The 24,287-nt window shown below is 45.8% G+C and overlaps 1 protein-coding gene across 2 annotated transcripts in view; it reads left to right on the top strand.

Annotated features, from left to right (window-relative positions):
- SLC24A3 (solute carrier family 24 member 3) overlaps positions 1–24,287 on the top strand; it is a 499,800-nt gene that overhangs the window by 430,520 nt on the left and 44,993 nt on the right. For both annotated transcript variants that reach the window (XM_032142373.2, XM_032142374.1), the window contains exons 7-9: positions 2,401–2,475; positions 14,350–14,375; positions 21,932–21,985. In XM_032142373.2, the coding sequence (XP_031998264.1) occupies positions 2,401–2,475; positions 14,350–14,375; positions 21,932–21,985 (155 nt within the window). The remainder of the gene's footprint in view (positions 1–2,400; positions 2,476–14,349; positions 14,376–21,931; positions 21,986–24,287) is intronic.

The following is a 24,287-nucleotide window of genomic DNA, read 5'->3' as shown; positions in this document are numbered from 1 at the left end:
GGCGGGCGGATCTCGAGGTCAGGAGATTGAGACCATCCTGGCTAACCCCATCTCTACTAAAAAATACAAAAAAATTTGCCAGGCGTGGTGGTGGGCACCTGTAGTCCCAGCTACTCAGGAGGCTGAGGCAGGAGAATGGTGTGAACCCGGCAGGTAGAGCTTGCATTGAGCCAAGATCACACCACTGCACTCCAGCCTGGGCGACAGAGAGAGACTCTGTCTCAAAAAAAAAAAAAAAAGAGAAAAGAAAAAAAAGAAAATGCATGTCCTTAACTTCTGGAATGGTTTCTGAATTATTTATTTCATCATTTCCTCCCTCTGTGTTCTCTGTTTTCTGGAACTTCAATTCTTCAAATGCTGGATCTCTTATTTTCTATTAAGGTAAAGAATGAGCATTAACAGGGCTGTATGAAGTAAGGAAGGAGGTTTGGAGATTAAATTCTTAAACAGTCTTTTGATTGTTCTGTTTTCAGGCCTATCTTTATTCTAACTTTTAGAACATTCCCAATTATTCTTCTGCTTTCCAGCTTTGAAAATTTTGTTGTTCTGATCAGCTCTTCTATTTCTTTTGCATTGTGGGTTTATGTCCTGTTTGAAAAAACCCTTTAGTATTATCTTGTTACGGTGTAACAAGAACGGTAATGGTATGTGCTCGATCTGTCGTCGTTAACTAAAAGTCCAAGTAATGTGTTAAAGAAATTCAAAATGGATATTTGCCACATGTTTTAAGCCCATTTGTCTGATTATAATAAAGTAAATAAATACAACCTTTTATGACCTGCTGGAAAATGAACAATTTAGTCCAATTAATCTATTGCATAAATGGTGAGTGATGACCACAGATTCTAAAAGTTTACAGTACTGAGAGAGAATGATAAAAGGGTAAAGAATATATTTATTCTAACATGATTTTTCTGATGTGAGTTCTCTTCTTGACAACCCTGTCATGTGTGACTTAGATCTGCAAATGCTTCACCTAATAAGGCAAAATTAGCAACAGGAAATAACTAAGTGTTCATATAAGAAGTGGGGAATGCGTTAATGGAAAGAGACTGGCCTCATTATTCATTTATGGTCCTATTTAAGTCATGCCTTTCACGTTATTTGAATCCAGAAAACCTCTAGTTTGACTTGGTCTGATCTTTATAGACTTGCACAGCAGTGGGGTAGGGTAGAGGCTCAGGGATTGCATGTCCCTGGATCCCTTTTTCCCACTGTGTTTGGTGTAGCATGTGCCTGTCATTGCCCCGGCTGAGAGTGTTGACTTGTGCTGTGTCTTTTTTCACTTACTACACCAAGGGCAAAGGTAGCCAGGCAAACATCCTGTGGCCATGGGGTAGTCGATACTCTTCTAGGGAAGGGAAAGGGACTTGCCAGTGACAACCCTTGGGACAAGGTGTGTGGACTCTCCCAGACCTATTTGTAAGGTCTGCCAAAGTGGACCTACACTGTAAACAGAGAAAAATACTAAATATCCCTTAATAAGAGACTTTGAAGAACTTTCCTGGGAGAAATGATTCTTTCTCCAGAACAGAAGCCTCAACCTGACACCCACAGCTTTTCCCCTTTCCTCAAGCTCTCCCCACCACTTCTAGCCCTGGCTCCTCTGCCCTTCTTTGGACCTAGCAGCCCCCTCCTCTTGTAGGGCAAGGCCGCTTTAGCCTCCAGCAATGTGCCTATCAGCTTCGTCTCAGCAGAGCCAGCATCTCTTTAAAAAGGGATAGCTCCAAATGCCAAGAACATTTGCCCCTGGATCAGTATGCAAATCAGTCTTTCAAAGATTCTGATTAAACCAAGGTCAAATGCCAGCAAGGCCAGGCATATGATAGAGATGCGGGAAGAAGGTCTGGCAGAGACAGGCTTGTCCACACCCCTTCTGAAGGACGGCAGCAGCCCAGCACATGTTGCTCACTCCACGGGGCAGGACAGACTGTAGCAGATGCTAGAGTCATGGCAAAGGCACAGGTTAGGATTGCTCCTCCTATCCCTTTGACGTTAGGGATGTCAAGGCAAGCCTGTTCCTGGGGGACATGAGACTCCTCTGATAGGCAACTTTGCCTATCAGCTGAGACAGTGCACCCAACCATCCCTGTCTCCGCGGGGGTCAGACCCACATCACAGTTGGACAGGCTGCATGCCCAGCTCCCCCGATGCCCCATTTTCTATCACCAGTTGTTTCCCGCTAACAAAATTGTTGCAGGTTTAATTCCATCTTCATGTCTGCCTCTCAGAAGATCCAGACTAATATGCCTAAAGACTTGAATAAATTCCTATTGATTGGCAGATTGACTGGGTGCAGGACAGGAGGCCTAGACAGCAAGCTGGCCCAGCCTGCAGGAGTCCCGCCGTCTCATTTGTACAGTCTATATCCTGTTTGACTTGGTTTCTCTTGTCCTGCAGGTTGTGGCTCTTTCCTCCTGGTGCCTACTGAGGGATTCTATTTACTACACGCTGTCTGTGATCGCGCTCATCGTGGTGAGTCACTCTGGCCATTTCAGCTCCCATCAGTGCTCTTTTAAGCACCAGGGGTGGTGTGCGGCTCCTCCATGTGGAGTTCACTCGAGGTCACTGGTGGCGAGTGCGTGATGCATGTCTTTGCTTGGAGGCAGATTTATTACTTTCAGCTACTTTGATCACCCAGAACTCCAGCCTGACCAATTGCTGGTCAGAACCGGCATTTAGACTTGGGTTATCTGGGTCTGTGAGAGTCCATGGCTGTTCTCCTGAGACCCTCCTGAGCATGGCTCTTCTGTCACTTCATTGGCGTCCCTAGCTTTGGACATCACTTCTCCCCCTTCTCACTCTGTATGCTCTGCCAGGACTCCCTGCCCTCCCACAGAGCCCATTACCGTGGCCACCTTTGTGCCAACACCCACACATGTCACTTAGCAGTGACACCTCCCTGAGGTCCAATGGTGGATAAAGAACTCTCTACTAGACATCTCCATGCCCCAACTCAACATGTCCCTAGATAGAATCCTTCCTTTTTTTTTTTTTTTTTTTTTGAGATAGAGTCTCGCTCTGTTGCCCAGGCTGGAGTGCAGTGGCGTGATCTTGGCTCACTGCAAGCTCTGCCTCCCGGGTCCCAATGATTCTCCTGCCTCAGCCTCCCGAGTACCTGGGACTACAGGTGTGCACCACCATGCCTGGCTAATTTTTGTATTTTAGTAGAGACAGGGTTTCACCATGTTGGCCAGGCTGGTCTCGAACTCCTGACCTCAAGTGATCTGCCTACTTCAGCCTCCCAAACTGCTGGGTTTACAGGCATGAGCCACCGCACCCAGTCCCTGAATAGACTTTTGATGTTTTCCCCAGGACTTGGCTTTCTATATACTTCAGTCCCCATTCCTATCTTAGCCACAAACTGGGAATTAGATTAAACTGACCTTTCCCTCAACTCCCAGCATACCCATTTGGCTTAATTGTACTGTGGATTTCAGGTTACCACAATCTCTCCACTGCATTCCTCCAGGGCCCACTTCAGCTGAGGCTCTCTGCATTGCCGGCCTGACGCAGCAGCTGCTGCAGTTCATTGCGGGTCAGTGTTTCCATGCAGTGCATCTCCACCACTTACTCCCCGCTTCTCTCCACCCCCAGCCAGTCCTCACGGCCATCCAAGTGGTGTCTCCATAAAGAACACCTGCAAATGCTTCTATCCCTTGTTCAACTGCTCAGTGGCTCTGTGTCATCTGTGGGGAAAAACTCATACTCTTTAGTGTGGCAAGCTGGGCTGTCCAAAAAAAAGGGGTGAAAAATTGGGAAGAACACTGAAATAGGAGACGGGAGATCTGACTCCTAGTTCTGCTTGCCCCTTTACCATCATGGTTAATTTTATGTGTCAACTTGACTGGGCTAAGGTGTGCCCAGAGGGCTGGTGAAAGTATTTCTGGCTGTCTGCGAGAGTGCTTTTCAGAGGAGATCAGTGTTTGAATCCTAGAAGATCACCCTCCCCACGGTGGATGAGCATGATTCAATTCACTGAGGGCCCGAATAGAACAAAAAGGCAGAAGAAGGGTGAATTTGCCCTTTCTGCTTCAGCTGGGCTATGAATCTTCTCCTGTCCTCAGACATCGATGCTTCAGGTTCTTGGGCCTTTGGATTCAAACTGGGACATACACCATTGGCTTCTCTGGTTCTCAGGCCTTCGGGCTTAAACTTGCACCACACCACAGGCTTTGTAGATGGAAGGTCGTGAGACATCTCAGCCTCCATGGTACTGTGAGCCAATCCCTCATAGCAAACCTTCATTTTATATATATATATCTTTTGTTGGTTCAGTATCTCTAAAGAGCCGTGACTAATACAGCCCTCACTGGCTCTCATGACCTTGGAGAAATCAATCTATCTAGGTTTCAGTTTTCTTACCTACACAATAGGGATAGATCAACTAAAGGGTCTACTCACCTGTTTGACAAAGCTCCTACCGGTAGATTATTTTATTGTAAATCTTTATACAAATAAAATGAACATGATGGTTGACGTGAGATTTTCCCTGAGGAACCAGACAGTTACTTCAGTGACCGGCAGTTTCTGACACTGAAAATCTTGCGTTTACAAACCATCACGAGGTTTGCCAGGAGGTCAGTGTTCCCTTAAAATGTGCTCTCAACCTTGTCCTCCAGTGTCCCCAGATTAAAACAGGAAGGGAACTGGACCTACCATGCTCCCCTAATTCCAGGGGCCCTTTATCACTGGGAGGGTTGGAACCCACCCCACAGAGCAGAGAGGTTCAGAATGTCATGCTGGAACTGAAGACATGCTTCTGTTAGGAGATTTAAGGACATACATGAACTATATTCTTATTCTCAGTTATTACCTGTGAAAAGGGTATGATCACCTGGAACCCAAGGACTCTTCCCAGACTTCTCTAATACCCCTTCCAGCGAGCTTCATCCTTCTATGCACAAACCCACACTGACTGTGTGCACTCTACTCTTCTGCCATTACAGGATGTTGGGATGATTTTTGAAAAAAAATTTTTTTCAAAAGACATGGTTAGGGAACAGCGTCAATGAACACAGCCCTCTACTTTGCTGAATTCCAGAAGGAGATGACTGTGCTCATGAAGACAAGGTGGTGGAACAGAACGGAGCAGATTTGGATCTCCTGGGAGCACAGACTTAACCACACACTCCCAACAGCAGTTCTGCTGGTGTTGGCTTCTTTCCCTGTTTTCCGCACAGACACTAACTGGACTATATGTGAAATCACTTGTCTTCTGTTCAGTGTATCTGGATATATCGAAGATAAAATGAATGTAATTGTTGTTAATGACGTGTGAATAAGTAAAGAGGTTTTGCTTCTTTGGGCTTTGAGTAACTCCCTCACCCGAGCCTGGTCTTTGGGCAAAGCAATCATCTGCCCTCAGGGTGCAGCATCTAAACCCAGAACTGAGCGAGCTGGACACGCAGGCTGCCAGGGCAACTCCATATTTCATTTAGACAGCAACAAACCACATAAGCAAATGATTCTTTGCTGTTACCTGAAGATGTGGACTGTGTATTTACAGATCCGTTGTCAAGGCTAGAGTTTTGTGATTTGAGAAAAATTACATCTCTCCTGTTGGAGAGATGTAATAAAGGAATTTCAAGTGCTCATTGCAGAGTCCTATAGAGAAACTTAGTATTACTTAAGGGAAACCGGAAGAAAAATGATTTTGTTACCATGATATTAGGGGAAACAGAAAGAGGAGAATAAGAAAAAAGAAGTCTTATTCTTTTTTCTTATTCTTTTTCCTTAGGCAGGAAAGTGTCTACTGTTAAGAAGAAATAGAAAAGATAAAGTTTGAGTCCTCAAGGTTAGGTCTTGGTTCTTTTTACCCTAACTGGTGTTCCTCCAACTTCAGTCTACACTGGAAACACCCAGGATGCCTATTTAGTTCAACAGGCTCTTGGGTAGGACCTGGGAAATTGCATTTTTAACCAACATCTTCCCTCACCCACAGGTGATTCTGATGCCAGTAGCATCAGAGAAACTGCATCTTGAGAAACACAAGTTTAAATATGGCTGGGAACCATTTCCTTGGGGTATTCATCTGTTGCATAGAAATGATAATTTCCAGAGTCAGTTTTGAGATTCCCAAAGGAAAGGAATCATAGCAACCTAAGTAACTTTAGTTGCCTGGATTTCTGACTATTGCTAGTCTGAGTAGACTCTTAACTCTTGTTGTTAAATGGTGGCCAAACTCCCAGGGTCATTTTTACATGAGATTTGAAACTGTCCATGAGGAGTAAAACAGAGTTTCACACACAAAAGTGCTGCAGTTCACAAAGTACCTCTCACAATGTCTCCATATCTATTCCATGCCCCCAGCCTGAGGCTACAGCTCGCACGCACTCTGTCTTTTTTCTTATTCTCCTCTTTCTGTTTCCCCTAATATCATGGTAACAAAATCATTTTTCTTCCGGCTTCCCTTAATTAATACTAAGTTTCTCTATAGGACTCTGCAATGAGCACTTCAAATTCCTTTATTTAAAAGCCCTTCCTCGTACCCACCAAATAATTACCAACCTTCCCAAACAATGCATTCAACTATTCGGGTTTTTTCAAACCGCTCTCCCTATTATACTGCACTGAAATGTTCAGAAGGCGTTAACTGTCGGTGTCCTGAGGTTGTGCAATAACGAGCTCCTTCACCCAGAGGGCAAGTCAGGATTAAGCAGGACCAGATGCTGTTCTGTATACATGCCCACCAAGGGGTTCTTCAGACCTCAGCAGAGGAGCCCTGGAGACAAACCGTGGGGCCTGGAGACCCACAGAGAGGCACGGCGACTTCTCCAGAGACACTGATGGCTGCTGAGGGGCCGAGGGTTCAGAGGAGGGTCAGGAAAGTGCTAATAGAGTCCTTATGACGTGGATTCAAAATGGCTGAAATGTCAGCTGATGCGGGCGGGGCATGCCCGGGCGGACAAGCAAAACCACAGGAGCAGGAAGCGCACGTGCATTCCGAAACCAACAGAGCTCAGAGCAGTTCACTTGGACGGAGACGCAGGGTGATCCACTTCCCTATTCGGGTATTTCACTTAAACTTTCCTCTGTGCTATTTTCTAATTTGCTTGTTTGAAGGAGAAGCAAAAGAAATGAATTTAGTCATTGTCTAAGGCAATTATAATTTCAAAGACATAAAGTGTGTGCTTCTCGGGGCCCTTCCCCAGCCCCAGTCAACTTTCCCTTAGCCCTGGTGACATTCCGTACTTTGAAACATCTGGCCAGCCGTGGAGAGGCTAGACAGGGGCTCTGAAAGCATTGAGGAGGCTCCCCCAATGCCTTCAGTCTCTTTTTGCAAGACAGCCATCACCTTTTAAGTCCTGAAAGAGTTCTAGGTTCTTTAGAGCCCTTCCTTGTGCCCATCCACCCACCAGCCAAGTGCAAATCATTGCAGATTCATCGCTGCTTCTCCTCTGCCCACAGTGAGCACTTCAACTCTGGGTATCTCCGGCCTCCCAGTCCTGTCTTTTCTCCAAATTCCAGCAGACGGACAGTTTTTTGTATTGAAATGTTACTGTAATTTACATAATCAGGTAATTTACATAAATGCAAATGATTCATTACATAGGCAGTCTAGCAGCTGTTCTAAAAGAAATACTTTATTTTTACCCTTCGTCTCTGCTGGAGGATGGTGACTGTGAACATGGAGAGGAGGGCAGCCCTCAGGGGAAGCAGATACGCCTATGGGACAGGTCCCAGGTAACGTGCACAAGCTTGAAACTCCAAATTCACAAGTGCTGTCTGTCTGCTGATGGGCAAGGTGAGCCCTTGGCAGCAGTTTGGGGGTCTTCAGGGCAACCCGACCACTGGCACAGCAGCGAGGTTCCTTCACACCAACATGTCTCCTTCCTTCCCTGGGACATTCATTCTCATGGCCCCTAGTGGATGGAACCCAGAGGGATATGAGAGAGCTCAGCTGACTCACCTGCCACAGGTGCCCAGCACTTCTAGCAGAATTTACATGGTGATAGAAATGGCCTACAGTCTTGTGCTGTCCAATGTGGTAGCCACTAGTCACACGTGGCTACTGACAGGCAACTAGTGGGACCAAGGAACTACACTTCTTATGTTACTAATTTTAATTTTTAACAAGCATAGACTTGATCCTCAACAGGGGACTGTGTTGGATCTACTGATAATTACTTTTTAGTTTAATACTCGTGACTATGCAAGCAAGCTATTTTATGAGTCCCACCTTAGAGATGGCATCACCAGGGCTCTGGTGGTTAAATGATTCACCCAAGGTCAGGGACCGGTAATACCTCGAGTCTACCAGAGCAGGTGTCCGACATGGTGCAGCTCTACTGCCCCAATATAGAATTTGGACTTGCCCTCCAATAAAATCCTCCTCTTACAGTCCTTAAAATCATCCTACCCCACCGCCCACTCCCCCTGTTAAGAGATGAGGGTCACCTTCACTTACTTTGTGGTCTAGTTTTTAGGCAGAAGGGAACAGCTTCAGCCACCCCCTGCTAGAATTTTTTCATTAAAATAACTAATCTGAAATAATCTAGAAATGATTGTATCTTGCCCTTTCTGTGAGAGAGAAGAAATCTCAGAGGTCATGTGGAAGTCTGTCCTTCACCGGCAGCTGGCTGGCCTCCAAGGGCCTGCCCCTCTGACCCATCACCCTCCCCTCCTGCACCCATTTTTCTTGGAAATTAACCTCTTCTCTCTCTAATTTAGAAAACTTGGGGTTTTTTTTTTTATTTCAATGGCTTTTGAGGTACATGTGATTTTTGGTTACATGGATGAATTATATAGTGGTGAAGTCTGAGATTTTAGCATGCCCTTCACCTGAGTAGTGTACATTATATCCAATACATATTTTTTTATCCCTTGCCCCTCCTCCCACCCCGCCTTCTAAGTCTCCAAAGTCCATGACACCACTCTGTATGCCTTTGCATACACATAGCTTGGCTCCCACTTATAAGTGAGAACATACGGTATTTGATTTTCCATTCCTGGGTTACTTCACTTAGAATAATGGCCTCCATCCAAGTTGCTGTAGAAGATATTATTTAGTTTCTTTTTGTGGCTCAGTAGTATTCCATGGTGTATATAAACCATATTTTCGTTATCCACTCATCAGCTGATGAGTACTTAGGTTGGTTTCATATCTTTGCAACTGTGAATTGTGCTGTGATAAACATACTCATGCAGGTGTCTTTTTGATAGAATGATTTCTTTTCTTCTGGGTAGATACCCAGTAGTGGGATTACTGGATCAAAGGGTAGATATACTTTCAGTTCTTTAAGAAATTATCATACTGGAAAACTTGAGTTCCTTCAGCTCATTGTCCCCTCATTACATTTCAGCTCTCTTTCTGGAATAACTATGGTAGCAGGAAGATACTCACCGAGAATGACTTTGACAGAATTTTAAGATCCTTAAACAAATCGACTATGGTCTTACAAAGGTTGCCTGTTTTGTAATCCCTGCTGTCGACAGGAGGAAGGAAAGGCCTGCTTTAATGACACTGGGTAAACTAGGAGGCCGGTTACACTCTCATTTGCTGCTTGAAAAGGAAAGTGCATCCGCTGGCCTGGAAACCCCAGAGAGGAGCCTCTCATCTCTAACAAGGAAAACAACTTGGAAACTGTAGCTACGTGTTGGATTTTGGTTTTCCCTGCCCAGCAAACATAGTCCTTTTGGTTTAACAATCCCCATCTCCTATATCCTCAGTACTTATCCTTTTTTCTTTCCTGTAGCCTGCCTTTATATATTTATACAACATGATCAGCTCTGCTAAAGCCATGCCCGTAGGTCATTTTTTCCCTGCCCTTCTGCAATCACAACCTTCATCAATCAAGCCAGCCTACAAGACATCCTGAAGTAGGAATTTCTGCTTAACTTTGAAATATAAGCGATACTAGTGCCTAACAGCCAGCTTCCCAATGTATTCCATTGGATCCCTCTCCTCGGATGAAATCACCATGGCCTTAGCTAAGCCATCTGCACCCCCACCCGAGAGCTGAAGAAGTGAGAACTACACCCACTCAAGGGAGTTCCCGTGATATTGAGTGGGAAAAGTCTACGGGGGGCTGTTTTCTTTACAGCAAGGAAGGAAAGAGTTTCAGGTTTCAGTCTCTTGAAAGAAAATGATGATGTTGATTTTCTCCTATTATTTTCACTGCTTAAAATTCTCATGGTGCCAGTGATTACAATACATGCTATGAAGTCTTAGCTTCAGCAGTGCAGCCTCTCCTGCGTCATGGTTACAATTTACAGTAAGCAAACCCAGGGGCTGACATGGCGATGTTGAGACAGCCACCTGCCTCCCAGCTCAGCCAGCCTCTTCTCTTCCGCATATACTAGGGGCTCCTGGCGCTTCCTCCCCTGCTTCTCCATGTTGAGCACTCCATTCCCTTGGCAGCTCTCTGGGTTGTTCTGATATCCAGGGATTCGCCGGCCTGATGTAAGCCCGTCTTGCTTGGAAGAATTCTGGAGCAGACACCAGGAATGAAAAGCCGGTTTCCATGGTACCCAGCCGTTTCTCTGAAGCCTGGAGGAAATGAGTGCTTTTTTCAAATTCATTCCTGTTTAACATTTAGCTCAGCAGCAGGACACGTGGAAACCTTAGGGCGAAGCCAAGGGTAGCTTTGGATGAACCACATGTGGGTCAGAGGGCAGAGGCCCCCTGGCCAGCTGGTGCTCAGCAGATCTGGGACCCAGCTATCAGTATCACCCTTGGTGGTCTCTGTGCCTGGCCCCCAAACAGAACCAACAGGGCACAGAGAGAAGAACTGCTTACCCAAGGCTTGCTTTCACAAACCTGATGGGGAAGAAGCTGAGTCAGTTCCAAAGCCCACAACAGGAGGTCCCTCAAGTGCAACTCATTGTTGAGGACTAAGTGTTGACGGCAGGACAGAGCACTGGGCAGGACCTGCCCCTGGAACACCACCTTGCCCCAAGACAGCAGCGGCTGAAGCCGCCTTCAGTAGGCTACCTGCCTTGAGGTGCTTCCGTTCCTTCCAGGAGATTTAATAGAGCTGCGAAAATGGACTTGAACTGACTTCATTTCAACTTCACTACCTTGGCAGGCTGGACATGGAGGGAGGACTGGAACGTGAGCACCACTTAGTGGTCCTTTGGAGGAACTGCGGGTGCAACTTCTAGTCTAGAAAGAAATGATTTCAATTTTTCTTCTACACTAGTAATACTGATCTAAGGGGTAGGGGATGTTGCTTTGATTTCTTTTACTCTCAGCTAGTACAGGATAAACTACAGAGGGATATGCAACACGTGTCTTAAGTGTATTGAATAACCTGAAATCTTTAAAGAATAACAAATTCATTTCCTAACCTTCAGCAAATTCAAGTGAAAGGAACCTCATCCTTGTCGTTTGAAGAGTTTTCCGAGGGATCGATTCAAATGCTCCATCAAGATGGTCCAGCAAGGTACCCTCCAGATGGAACGTTCTGCAAACAGCGCCAGTCCTAATTTCCAGTCTTCAGAAGAGGCGATGACCAGCTGCTTGCTCCCCAAATAACAGCACTGAATGCTCACAGGCAGTTCATAGCTCATCTCCACCTCCTTTCTCATGATGAGGAAGCCCTGCTTCTGTTTAGAGTTTTTTTAGAGACAGGGTCTTGCTGTCTCCCCAAGGTGGGAATGCAGTGGCCAGATCATAGCTCACTGCAGCCTCAAACTCCTGGCTCATGTGATTCTCCCACCTTGATCTCCCAAGGTGCTAGGATTACAGGCATGAGCCACTGTGCTAAGCCAATTTAAATTTTCTCAGAGGGCTGATTTCTAGTCCCTTTTGTTCATTTCATTGTTCTTTACTGAGTCCTCTCATTCCTCCACACAATCCTCTTAAAGGAGAAGGATAAACCCGAATGATGTTTGCCGTCAGCCACAGGGTAGAGAAGCCCTGGCTTTGTGGAGGCCGCCTCCTCCTCCTCCTCCTCCTCCTCCTCCTCCTCCTCCTCATCCTCCTCATCCTCCTCCTCCTCCTCGTCCTCCTCCTCCTCTTCATCTACCTTTATGCATTCTGAGTGATGGGGCATCTTCACACCAGGCAAAGATCAAAGGGGAAACTATATCAGTTATTTGCATGTTTCCAGATCTCCACCATTAGTTAGTACTTGTAGTGAAATCACCTGCATTTCTCTTTCCCTGTCTGCCTCCCTGAACCATATCCCCAACCACAGCTCCCCAAGCCACAACCATCCTCTTGACTCCAGGGTCATGAAGCTGTGGCCCTAATTGCATATTTTGTCCAGTCTCACCCGGATTTGCCCACTGTTTCTCTGATTATTGTGCTCCTGTTTGGGGTCCCTCCTAAAATTAAGCCCAATCTCATTTTTTCTTTGCTATGATCATTGAAATGATCAGTAGCTAAAGCCCTATGAATCTCAGGGCTGACTGCTAGCAGACAGGAAGAGTACTTTCTTCCAGGGTGAGCGATCTCCAAGCTTTTCCTTTGCAGAATCTGTGTCCCACCTATGGGGAGGATCACACAGAATAAGGGCTTTCTAAAAGCTGCTTTCATATTCTATGTTATTGCCTGCCTTCCCTGATAGAAGAAAATTAAGTTGGCCTGGTCTAATAAACTCTTTCTCAATATCTTCTGTTCTCTTAAGTGGCTACAAATTGATTGTTCCAGCCTGCCGCAAGGACTAATATTGAATTAACTCCAATTAATAGAAAATGTTTTCTATCTTAAATAATTTGATCTGCTCCATGATTTTTTGGCAACAATCTTTTTTCAAAGAAAGAAAGTGGGGGTGGGGGTTATAGAAAAGAGCTGTCAATGCCTTCTAGGGGATGGGTTCCATGCCATTCAACCTGGATTGTGAGATTGTTGCCTTTATTTCTTTAATTCTCTGCCCATTCTAGTTTGACATTGTCATCCCAATGTCAACTTGTTGAATCTGATAATAAAGAAGCAAATAACAAAAATGATGAAGCCCACGTTTCCAATGGCTTGTTAGGAAGAATGAGTTACAAATGAGACAGCTCCTTCCTCCTCATCCTCATTTTGACCTTCAAGATAATTAGAAAGAATTCCTTTTATGCGCTTTGTGACCGGTGGCCTCAGGTGTTCTCTACGTCTCTACCCAGCTGGTGGTTACTGCCCTGGCTGGGGGCTGATGCCATGCCCGCTTTGTTAACCGAGTTTCCCATCTCCAAGCTGTGATGGCAGTTGACACCCAGAGTGTCCTGCAAGTGTCTGCTTCAGTCTGCAGAGGGCTGCTGCCTCTAAAGGAAAGGCCACTCTGAGACGACCATACTCAAAGCGGTTGTCCTTCAGGAGTTTGAGAAGAGAGAGCTATGAACCATGTCGTCGTCTTCCTGTTTCTATGAAATATAGGTGTACTCATTCGGTTTCGGCAACATATCATCAGCCATGTGTGTCATGAAAAGGACACCAAATTCGGAGCTGGGGCTGAGTTCTCGAGCCAATTCTGCAGCAAATGGAGCAACCCCAGGAAAATTACTTATGTTCTCTGTGACTCAGTTTCCCTGTATAATCAAAGGATTACACTAGGTTTCCCCCCTGCCCCCGCAAGGTGGGAAATGATTTTAGATGGTATATAGACCAAGACTTCAGTAGATTAAATCCTGCCGTGTATTTTCTCTGTATTCTCTTTCAAGTCCTAACTGATGAGTAAATCTCAGTGGGGTGCTAGTGTGCCTTTGGCTGCTTCTGACCCCTAATAATCTTCCTTAGTGAAAGGGCAGGACCATGCCCAGGGCTTGGGCAGCCAACAGTGTTCAGATGGGATCTGCAAACACCATTTGTTGTTATTGCACTTATTTTTCGGGGTGATGGCAAGGAGTGTTGATCCTCTACTTCTGGTTGTGATGTGAAGTTTCCTTTGAAAATAAATTATTTTAAGGAAACAAAAAAAATCAATTAAAAGAAAAAATTGAGCCCATAAAAGTCCAAGCACTTGCATAAAAACTGAAGATGCACAGACATGCAGAGATCTTACAGAGACTAATATTTGGAAGTACCTGCTGAGCTCCTGCATCCCCTTGCAGATCTAAGAATCTACAATGGGCCTTGCTTTACAGAGCAGGTTAGTCACACTTCCCTGTCACTCTGATGTTGTACAGAAATTGCAGGAAGAAGGGAATTACCTGAGGCTGCTCTTTTCCACACATGCCTACCCTGATCTATCAACACCTCATTCCACTAACACTGGCCAAAGGCCAAACCAGTACAGAGGGAAGTTTACCCACAGGGACTCCAGGTCCCAGGACAACCCAGTCCTGATTACACCATCCCAGGAATAAGGTGGACACTGTGTGCAGCCTTAAAGCATGTGTATGTGTGCGTGTGTGTGTGTGTGTGTGTGTGTGTGTGTGTGTGTGTGTGTCTAATCTTCTATTCTTTTTATTTTTTCACAGTTCATTTATGATGAAAAAGTTTCCTGGTAAGTACCTCTCTTTCCCCTTCTCATTTCCGAATGTTATGTTGCAGAGCCAAATATATTGAAGGGATTCAAGAAAGAAAGGGAAGTGTCATGACAGCTTAGAATGAGGAAAATTTCCTAGGAACCCTCTGCACACCTCAGGGGAGAAATTAAATTCATTTTCACAGAGTCAAGACCTTTTCTCTTGGGCTAGAGTGGCAGGGTTCTATTTGAGACCCTAATATCCAAATGTCTTTATCATCCTATGTCTGGACATCATGGCTTAGCTGTGTCTTTCTACAGTCAGCCATGTGCTAGGGCAGAGTTAAGATTTGACTGATCTTTTGGCCGGGCACAGTGGCTCACACTTGTAATCCCAGCACTTTGAGAGGCCGAGGTGGGTGGATCATGAGGTCAGGAGATCGAGACCATCCTGGCTAATACGGTGAAACCCCGTCTCTACTTAAAAATACAAAAAATTGGCCGGGCGTGGTGGTAGGCACCTGTAGTCCCAGCTACTCAAGAGGCTGAGGCAGGAGAATGGCGTGAACCTGGGAGGTGGAGCTTGCAGTGAGCCGAGATCACACCACTGCACTCCAGCCTGGGTGACAGAGGGAGACTCCATCTCAAAAAAAAAAAAATTGTGTCCAAACCAAGCTCCATGTTCCCAATCCCATGTTTATCTTAGGAATTAGGACCCAGGCACTTCTGTGACCATTAACCCATTAAAGATCCCCCTGACTTTCAAAAGATCTTAGAGCTCTGAAAATTGGCATTGTTGGGGATTGTTTATTTTGATAGAAACTGTTGCCCAAATTAAATATATGGGAAGACATTTGCATTTGGCCAACTGTTCAAATCCTTGTTTTCGAGATGGGTTCTGAGCAAATCAAACATGTTTGAAATGGAAATGGAAATGGAAATTGAATGTATTGTGCATTCTCGTTACATATTTTCCGAATATTTGATCTACAGAGGTAAGCAATGTGAAATAACATATTAGGAATAGGCGTAGGTAGAAAATCTCCCCGGTATTATTGAAAGCTATGAATGAGCCAGAAAAAGTAGAGTCCACCAGGCTTCACTCTCAGCAAAATGACTGCTAACTCTTTGTTGGAGTGGGCCTCTCTGTATCTGAGGACATCTCTGATTTTCAGAATTAGGAGGCAGTGGAAAACCCATCACACTGATGATAAATGTTACTTGCCATGTCAGGGTATTAAGATACTTTTGCTAACTCTGTCTCCTCTTTGCAAGAAGAAAGAGGAGGAGGCAGCTAGGAGAAAATAAGAGATCTTCTCTGAATCATAGTGACCAATAGGCTGAAAGGAATTGACATGCCCAGGAGCACCCGAGATCAGAGAGCCTCCTTGTTATATCATCCTGGAGGTGGCCGCCAAATGGAGTGAGGGGCATTTTTCTCCCATGTCCTTGGGGATAAAGTGCAGCACAAGAAAACTTCCAGAAGCTGATGGCGTAGTTAGCACAACCACTGCTCCGCCTTAGCAAACAGTAAGTGCTTCAGCGTTGCTCAGTGGTGCTAGTCTTTGCTAATGACACTCCCCAAAAGACAAACAAGTTGTGATCACAGTTGATCTCAGAAATGTGTGCACTGCTGTTGTGCAGAAACATGTTAGGAAAGGCTACCCAGGGTGGTTTGCTGTCAGCCTTAGAGGGAGCTGTCTTTTCTACCACCTCCATGGCATTGCTGTATGAGAGCTGTGGCAAGTGAAGAAGGCAGGCCTCACCATCAGCCCATTTCACTCCGTATCCTCAAAACATCTCAGGATAGTTCAGATGGTTTGGAGCAAGAAAAGGAGTGTCTATTTCATCTTCATTCCTAAGGCTTTTCCCATGATGTTAGGTAACCCCATCCTAGGGTAGGTGCCCGAGCCTGCAGCAGAAGGGTCTAGATTCTGGAAGGTACAAGTCATCAGAGCCCTCGCCCTGAGCACCGAGGCTGGGAGGGCCATGGATACATGAGTTGCAAATCCCCAGGTGTGTCTTGATCTATCTGGGGGGCGTTGGAATCACAAGTCATGCACAGTTGTGGCTTCCAGGGAAGAACTGGCCTGGGGGGCCTTGGTGGCACCAGAACTACATTATTCCCAGAGCACTGGCCTGTCGTGTAACTTGTTATTACACGCATGGGCTGATGAAGAGCATTTTGCACATGAGTGAGGCTGAGAAATTAAAGTCTGTGCCACTGGCCCTTAACTACTTTGGGACTCCCAAGGATTTCAACTTCTCATTTAATGGATGCAAAATATATGGAAGTTTAAGAATTTTTTACTGTTCACTTCTTCTATCTTCTTACCAAGCCAATCATGACCATTTATTTTGCTGAAATGGTGCGTCTAGGTGCTGATTTCTCTCTTTAAAATCAGAGTCTTCAGTCTGTGCAATCAAAGCACAGTAACATTTTGAAAATACCTTTAACAGAGTTCCATTCCTTGTTATAGAACATTCCAGCATGGCCTAGAGATTTCAAGGCAGGTAACCAGTTCACCCCCAAAAATCCTCAAAAGGAAACAAATTTCAATTGTGTTTATTTTGAAACTACGGTACTCTTTAGGAGGAAGTGAGCTTTGTCAAATACAAATACACCAGGACAAAGTACCCCTGTCATGCAGTTCAGATTCTTTCACCATTCCTGAAGCAGCATTCTGCAGGAAGTCACATTCAGTCAAAAAATGGCGGTTGACAGTTAGTCAGGATTGATTTTAGTAGCAGGTACTAGAAGAACCAGCTACAGCGTATTGAATACATAGTGGTGTATTTTTCTTACTATCAGTGCCCCGGATGTACGTGGTGCCGTGGCTCTGCATTTCCCCTGGCCTTTGCCTAATGGTCCCAAGATTGCTGCTGCAGTCCCAGCCACCAAGTTCATATTGAAGAAAGGAAGGGGGAAGAAGCGGCACTGTTGTTTTTTTTAGCACACTTCCACCTTGCATCTCTTTGGTCACAGCGGGGTCTGCCTTGACCACTGAGCAGCCAGGGAGATTAGAATGACCACTTTAGACCAATCATGATTCATCCTCAGGGCCTAGGGGCCAGGCGCACCCTCTTTGAGATCAGAAGGGCTCCATTTGCTGCCTCGACCTAGTGGGTGGGGTTCTCTTAGCAGGGAAGAGGCAGGGGAATGGTGGTGAGTGCTTTTCGGTTAGGTGCCTATGCGCTAAAAGACACTTGACATAGGAAGCATCGGCCGGGCATGGTGGCTCACGCCTGTAATCCCAGCTCTTTGGAAGGCTGAGGCAGGTGGATCACTTGAGGTTAGGAGTTCGAGACCAGCCCAGCCAACATGGTGAAAACCCGTCTCTACTGAAAATACAAAAATTAGCCAGGCATGGTGATGCACACCTGTAGTCCCAGCTGCTCGGGAGGCTGAGGCTGGCGTATAGCTTGAACCCTAGAAGTGGAGATTGCTGTGAGCCAAGATTGTGCCACTGCACTCCAGCCTGGGTGACAGAGCAAGACTCTGTCTCAAAAAAAAAAGAAAAAAAAAGTGTCAGAGGCTCACCTATTAGGATGTATGCTCGACCCACAGAGCAAGCCTGTGATGTTCCCAGAAGGAATTTGGAATGTGTCTCCAGGGAGTCTGAAGGCCCAACAAGAAAACTAAAGAACGCAGGGCGATGGTTTGGTTTCCTCTTTTGAGTCTGAAGTTGTGACTTTGGGAGAGAAAAGAGACCCTGGGATTGCAACCTGGAAACTCTTCCTGGTGGGGCTGGAGAACAGCTTTTGCTGTTCTGGGCCGTGTTCAGGAAACCAGAGCCAACACTGTACCCAGGTGAGGAGAGGAGCAGTCCTCACATCTGAGAAGGAACTGTCTTTGGTGAGAATCAGGGACCTGTTGAAAATGATTCAAAATGGAAGCCTGGGGAGGGAAGAAGCAAACCCAGATCAGCTACAGAATGGGATCCTCAGAGGACAGCGGGTGAGGTGTGCTCAGGAGGAAAGGGGAGAAGGTGCCCAGCGTCCTAGGTGGAAGGGCGAGAAAGGGGACCAAGGAGGGCCGAGTGACTTCCAAGGGCTGGATGCTTCCTAAGCACCTCCTCTACGCCAGGGAAACATGTCATACAAAACCAGAGCTTGCCCGATCTGGAGCTCTCTCAGGCTGGAGGGATGCAGACCCTTGACATGTAACTATGGGACCACATGGAGAGGCTCCCCACACTGAGGAGAGGGGGTGGGGGGAAGGGCCCTGAAGAGCGTTAGGCCAAGGCTTGATGATCCAAATTCAACCAGGTCAAAAATGCACAAGGAACAGCAGGTGGGGCAGCACAGAGGCCTCCTAGAGCCCACTGGGTTCACTGGGGAGGAAGCCTGGTGAGCCCTGTGTCTGAACGCCAACAGGGCAAACTTGAAATGTCAACAAAAGCAAGGAATCTCGTCCTACAGGCATCTCTGCAAAATGGCCAGAGAGAACCTGGTTTGAATATTGCAACAGAAGGGCTTTTGATGAGTAAAAAAATTGAAAGGATCTAAAAGAATTAGAGCATACATACACCTGTTTAGAAAGTGCTGGACTTAATTCAATCTGACTACAATATTTCATTAAAGTTGATTCATTTTCTGGTGACTTCTCACTGAATCTATTAAAATGCAGCTAAGCAATAACGTGACATCCCTTCAGATCCCGGGAGCCTGTTCCTTCCAAATGAATGGGCTGTGAATAAATCTCACTTTTCACCATGAAGTGTATGCTACGTATACATTGGTGTCGATGAGATAAGAACTATGTTCAGGCCACTGGAGGCATTTTGCAACTGAAAATTGATGTTTGGAGGGAGTGTCACCTGCACAGATGAGCTGAGGGCTGCTTTGTGCTGGGGAGAAGAGGCAAGTGGGCAAGACCTGGGGGTGTCTGCGTGGGGAGAAATCAGCTGTCGGCATTTTAAATCTCTGGAAAATGAGACACCAGATACCAGGGAAGGTGTCAGGTGTGAGGAGTGGTGTCAAGTGACTGCTAGAAACAGGTGTTAGTTACATAATAAATGAGTAATAAACATATAAACAAGATAATCACAGACTCCTTAGAGGTTTGAAGAACATAAACAGGGTCATGTGAGAGAAAGTCGGGCAGGGGCAGGCAGGGAAGATTGCTTGGAGGAGGTGATATTTAAAAGCTGGTATCTGCAGGATAAAAGCGGCCGGCCAAGGAGTGAAGGGAAAGGTATTCCTGGCCAAAAGAACATTCAGTGCAAAGGCTCTGGGAGAGGGAAAGAGATGGCTGTGTGCAAATGAAAGGCCAGTGAGGTGGGGCACAGATAGGACACAAGACGACTTGGAGACAGAAGAAAAGGCCAGGATTTGCAAGGAAAAAGGAAATTTTCATTTTTTTCTTAGGCATTTTGGGAAGTAAAGATTTTAAGAAGTGCAGTGACATGCTCCCATAGTATCAAGGAAACCAGTTCAGAGGTTGAAGTGAAAATGACCCAGGGAGGGCGCAGTAGAGAGGAAAGAAGTCAATGATTAATGAAATACTTGAGACACAGAGTCCGATGGATATGGGAGTGAGGAAAAGGGAGTGCTCCATATTGATTTCCAGATTCTGGGCTTGACTGGGCAGGGAGTGGTACAGTTGACTGAAAGGACAAAGCCTAGGGTTTTTTTGGGCTTTTTTGTTTGTTTTTGTTTTTAAAGGAGGCTAGGAAGTCAGAATGAAGAATTCTGTTCTGATAGACATTTAGACTTCCAGGTGCAGAGGCCAAATATATGAATCAGGAGCTGGAGAGAGGTGTGGTGTGGATGTGTAAATTGGGGGTCATTATCATGTATTTGGTGTTTATAGCAATAGGTCAGGATGAGGTCACCTAGGGAGAAAACATAGGCAATAAAGATGGCCCAATAATGAGAGGATGAACTGAAGGAGTGGAGGAGGCAAAGGAGATGGAGAAGGAGAAGCTGGGGGCAGGAAGGAAGCCAGGGGTGTGGCTTCTCGGCAGTCAGAAGAGAGGGTTTTAAGAAGTGGGGCAGATGATCTCCTTTCAGATGCTACCAGGAAATAGAACACGATGACAGACAACCACCCACTCATCCTTGGATTGGTGTGGATGGAAATCACTGGTGCCCTTGACAGGTGATTCAGGAGATCGGTGGGTGTGGAAGTTAGGCTAGAGAAATTTGCCAACTGAATGAGAGGCACTGAAATGCAGTGTGCACAGCCCTTTAAGAAGTTTTGCCATGACAGAAGCTGAGAAATGTGGCAGAAATTGAAAGGGCTTGGATACCCTGATTTCCTCTCTCAATAGTGCATCTGAGCACTTTCTAACATAAATATATACATCTTTGCATAATTTGTTTTGGAGGGGAGAGGGAAGAAAGGGTTTTACTGTGTCACCCAGGCTGTGGTGCAGTGGTGTGATCATAGCTCACTGTAGCCTCCATCTCCTGAGCTCAAGCAATCCTCCCGCCTCAGCCTCCCCAAGTAGCTGAGACTCCAGGGGCACACGACCATACCTGGCTAATTTTTTAATTTTTTTCTGGAGACTGGGTCTTGTTATGTTGCTCAGGCTGTTCTGGAACTTGGGGACCTGAGTGATCCTTTCCTCTCGGCCTCCCAAAGTGCTGGGATTACAGGAGCGGGTCACTGTGCCCAGCCTGCATAATCATTCTTAATGGATACATGAACCTACTTATCATTTATGTACCCAGTGCCCTATTTTATAACCATCTGGCTTCTTTCCAGCTTTTCACTTTTTTATAAACACTGCTGCAGGAAGAACCCTTGTGTATGTATCCTCTTCACATTTGACCACATATTTCTCTAGGATCAGCTTCTAGACATGGAATTTGAAAAGAGAAAAGGAAGGATGGGTATAAGCTGGAGTTTCCTCATCTGACCATTCTCCAGTAACCTACCACTGAAGCCAAAATTATTCCCTCAATGAGCTGATTTAATTCTGTAGCTAAAGCGAAACCTGGAAAACAAGTTCCTGGATTTTAGTTGGAAGCCAATAAGATAAACAGAAGTATTCAGACTATTAGAAGCTCAAGGCACATTCTAGCGGGTTTTTCTTTTCTTCCTTCCTGTGGGATGTTTTCTCACTTATTCCTTCTTATTCTTCGGCTGGTACCTTCCCTGCCCGGGTTCCGTCTGTCTGTCTGCCTGCCTCTCTCCCCATTTCTACCCTTTATGCCTGGCTCCTATATATCCAACAATCCCTCAGGCACTCCCGTCAATTCCTCTAATTTTAGTTTCCCCTTGTAAATATATTTAAATATATTTGAATAGTTTCAGTGAATGATTAAGCTGAGACCAGATGTATACATATTGACCTATATTCAGCAACATGTATGAAAGGCTTGCTGCTTTCAAAGAGCGCTTTTAGGTGACAAATAACAGAGAGGAAGGGGCATTTTCCCTTTAGGTGAGGAGAGAAGAGAAAGATGGTTGACAGCCTTGTGCAGCATAGAGAATGTCTCTAGACCAGGAAATATCTGTCACCTGGTTGCCGTCTGCCTTCTCCTTACTATCCTGGCCGTTTGCATCAAATATGTCTTTAAAAAGGAGGCAGGTGAGTTTCACAGATGTCCATGACTGTCTTTAACTGTTCTTCGTTTACACGCAGGTGGGAGTCTTTGGTCCTTGTGCTGATGTATCTTATCTACATTGTCATCATGAAGTAAGTAAAATTCTTCATTTCTTTTCCAAAGCTGTTTCTTTTTTTTTTTTTTTTTTTTTTTTTTTTGAGACAGAGTCTTGCTCTGTCGCCCAGGCTGGAGTGCAGTGGCGCAATCTCGGCTCACTGCAAGCTCCGCCTCCCGGGTTCACGCCATTCTCCTGCCTCAGCCTCTCCGAGTAGCTGGGACTACAGGCGCCCGCCACTACGCCCGGCTAATTTTTTGTATTTTTAGTAGAGACGGGGTTTCACCGTGGTCTCGATCTCCTGACCTCGTGATCCGCCCGCCTCGGCCTCCCAAAGTGCTGGGATTACAAGCGTGAGCCACCGCGCCCGGCCCAAAGCTGTTTCTTGCATTCCACATTATGTGATGATGTGGGAAGAGGATTGGGGTGGGTATCTGACTGGTTTTTCAGTGTGTATCATCACAGTCACTTGGCTCCCTGCCAGACTGTTGTGAGTCACTGTAATTTTGATTAGTATCAATTGTAGTGACCCTTCCAGCCCATATTCGATGATAGACTCAAAGCTTCAGTGTTTCACTTGAGAACTCTCTAGAACCCCTAATCTCTCTTCAGGATCTGGCAGCCTAGCTCTGGGAGGTTTCTTCACTCTCTTTCTTAACACAAAGGAGATAAAACTCAGGACATTACACTGCTATAGAGGGTGAGGGAAGATGCAAGGTAGTCTGCTGCCAGTCTACTCAATATGGCAGCCAACATGAGCCAGCCATCCGGTGGTCTGTGTAGACCCAGTATCTAGGGCTTGCTTGTGAAGGGAATTCCTAGGATAGGACCTTCATCAAACATATTCTGGCATGGAATTATCGTGAGGTAACTGATGAAGAGTGAGTTAAGAGACAGCTGAAATCATGGATCAAATATCTGTGGACTTCCATTATTCATATGGTATTAGTCATCCACTGCTGCATAACAAACCATCCCAAAACTTAGTGGCTTAAAAGCACAAACATGGATTATCTCACACATTATCTGAGAGTTAGGAACCCAGGAGCAGCTTAACTGCAGGGTTCTAGCTCAGAGTCTCTCATGAGGTTGCAGCCAGAGCTGCCATCATGTACCGGACTGGTGTGGGAGAACCTGCCTTCAAGTGATGCTGGCTCTTGACTGGCGGGCTCGGTTTCTCACCACCTGGGATCTTCCCTAGAGCTGCTTGAGTGGCTTCCTCCAGAGCAAGTGGTTCAAGACAGAGAGCAAGAAGGGCCCTGCAACACCTTTTATAATATCCCAGAAGTCACACGCCATTACTTCTACCATATTCTGTTTATTAGAAGCAAGTCTCTAAGTCTAGTCAATACCCAAGGGGCTGGCATCACCTAGTGAAGGGAAGAGTGTCAAAGAACTGTTGATATATTTTAAAACCACCATGTTATGACATATGTTATTTTCCCTCCTGGAGTTGGGGTAGCTTATTTATATCAAGAATTTGCCAGGCGCGATGGCTCATGCCTGTAATCTCAGCACTTTGGGAGGCCAAGGTGAGCAGATCACTTGAAATCAGGAGTTCGTGACCAGCCTGGCCAACATGGTGAAACCCCATCTCTACGACAAATACAAAAATTAGCCAGGCGTGATGGCACGTGCCTGTAATCCCAGCTACTTGGGAGGAGGCAGGAGAATCGCTGGAACCAGGGAGGCAGAGGTTGCAATGAGCTGAGATCACGCCACCACTCCAACCTGGGTGAAAGAGCGAGACTCCATCTCATTAAAAAAAAAAAAAAAAGAATTATATGACCAGTGTTTCCCATGCTGTAAGTTAAATGTAAGCACCATGGTTGTAAGCCTGCTGGTTCATCTTTTTGCCAGGCACCACTGGGATGAGGAGGTTATAAAGAATGCAGAGATGTTCTGTGCTACAACTGCCCAACCCTGTGGGAGCTGCTGCTTTTCCTCTGAATTAGCCCCATGTTTCCCCAGCATATGTAGCTGTAGGAGTGACTGCCTTCTCTAGGGGCAAGAAAGTAGAAATCCATCAACAATGGCCAGTTTGGACATATCAGGTAGCAGTCTGGAACTGACACATTAAGGTTTCTTATCGCTGAGGCCTGACAAAAGTTAATTCTAGTGACCAGTGACTGAGACACTTGTTGAGAGAAATCAACGTGGACATTGGCAAATATCATAGGAGCAATGAAGGTAGAAGCTGGCTTGGCCAGTGCCCAGGGTGGGCTGTAGGCAATCTGCTGCCAGTCTACTCAATATGGGGGCCAACATTTGTGAGGGGAGCCATCCAATGGTTACTGTAGACCCCACATCTGGAGCTTAGTGGAGAAGGGCATTCCTAG

This window comes from Hylobates moloch, unplaced genomic scaffold, assembly GCF_009828535.3.
Source record: "Hylobates moloch isolate HMO894 unplaced genomic scaffold, HMol_V3 SCAFFOLD_21, whole genome shotgun sequence".
NCBI classification, from domain to species: Eukaryota; Metazoa; Chordata; class Mammalia; order Primates; family Hylobatidae; genus Hylobates; species Hylobates moloch.
Note: the sequence above shows the minus strand (reverse complement) of the source record. Positions and strands in the feature narration are given on the sequence as shown.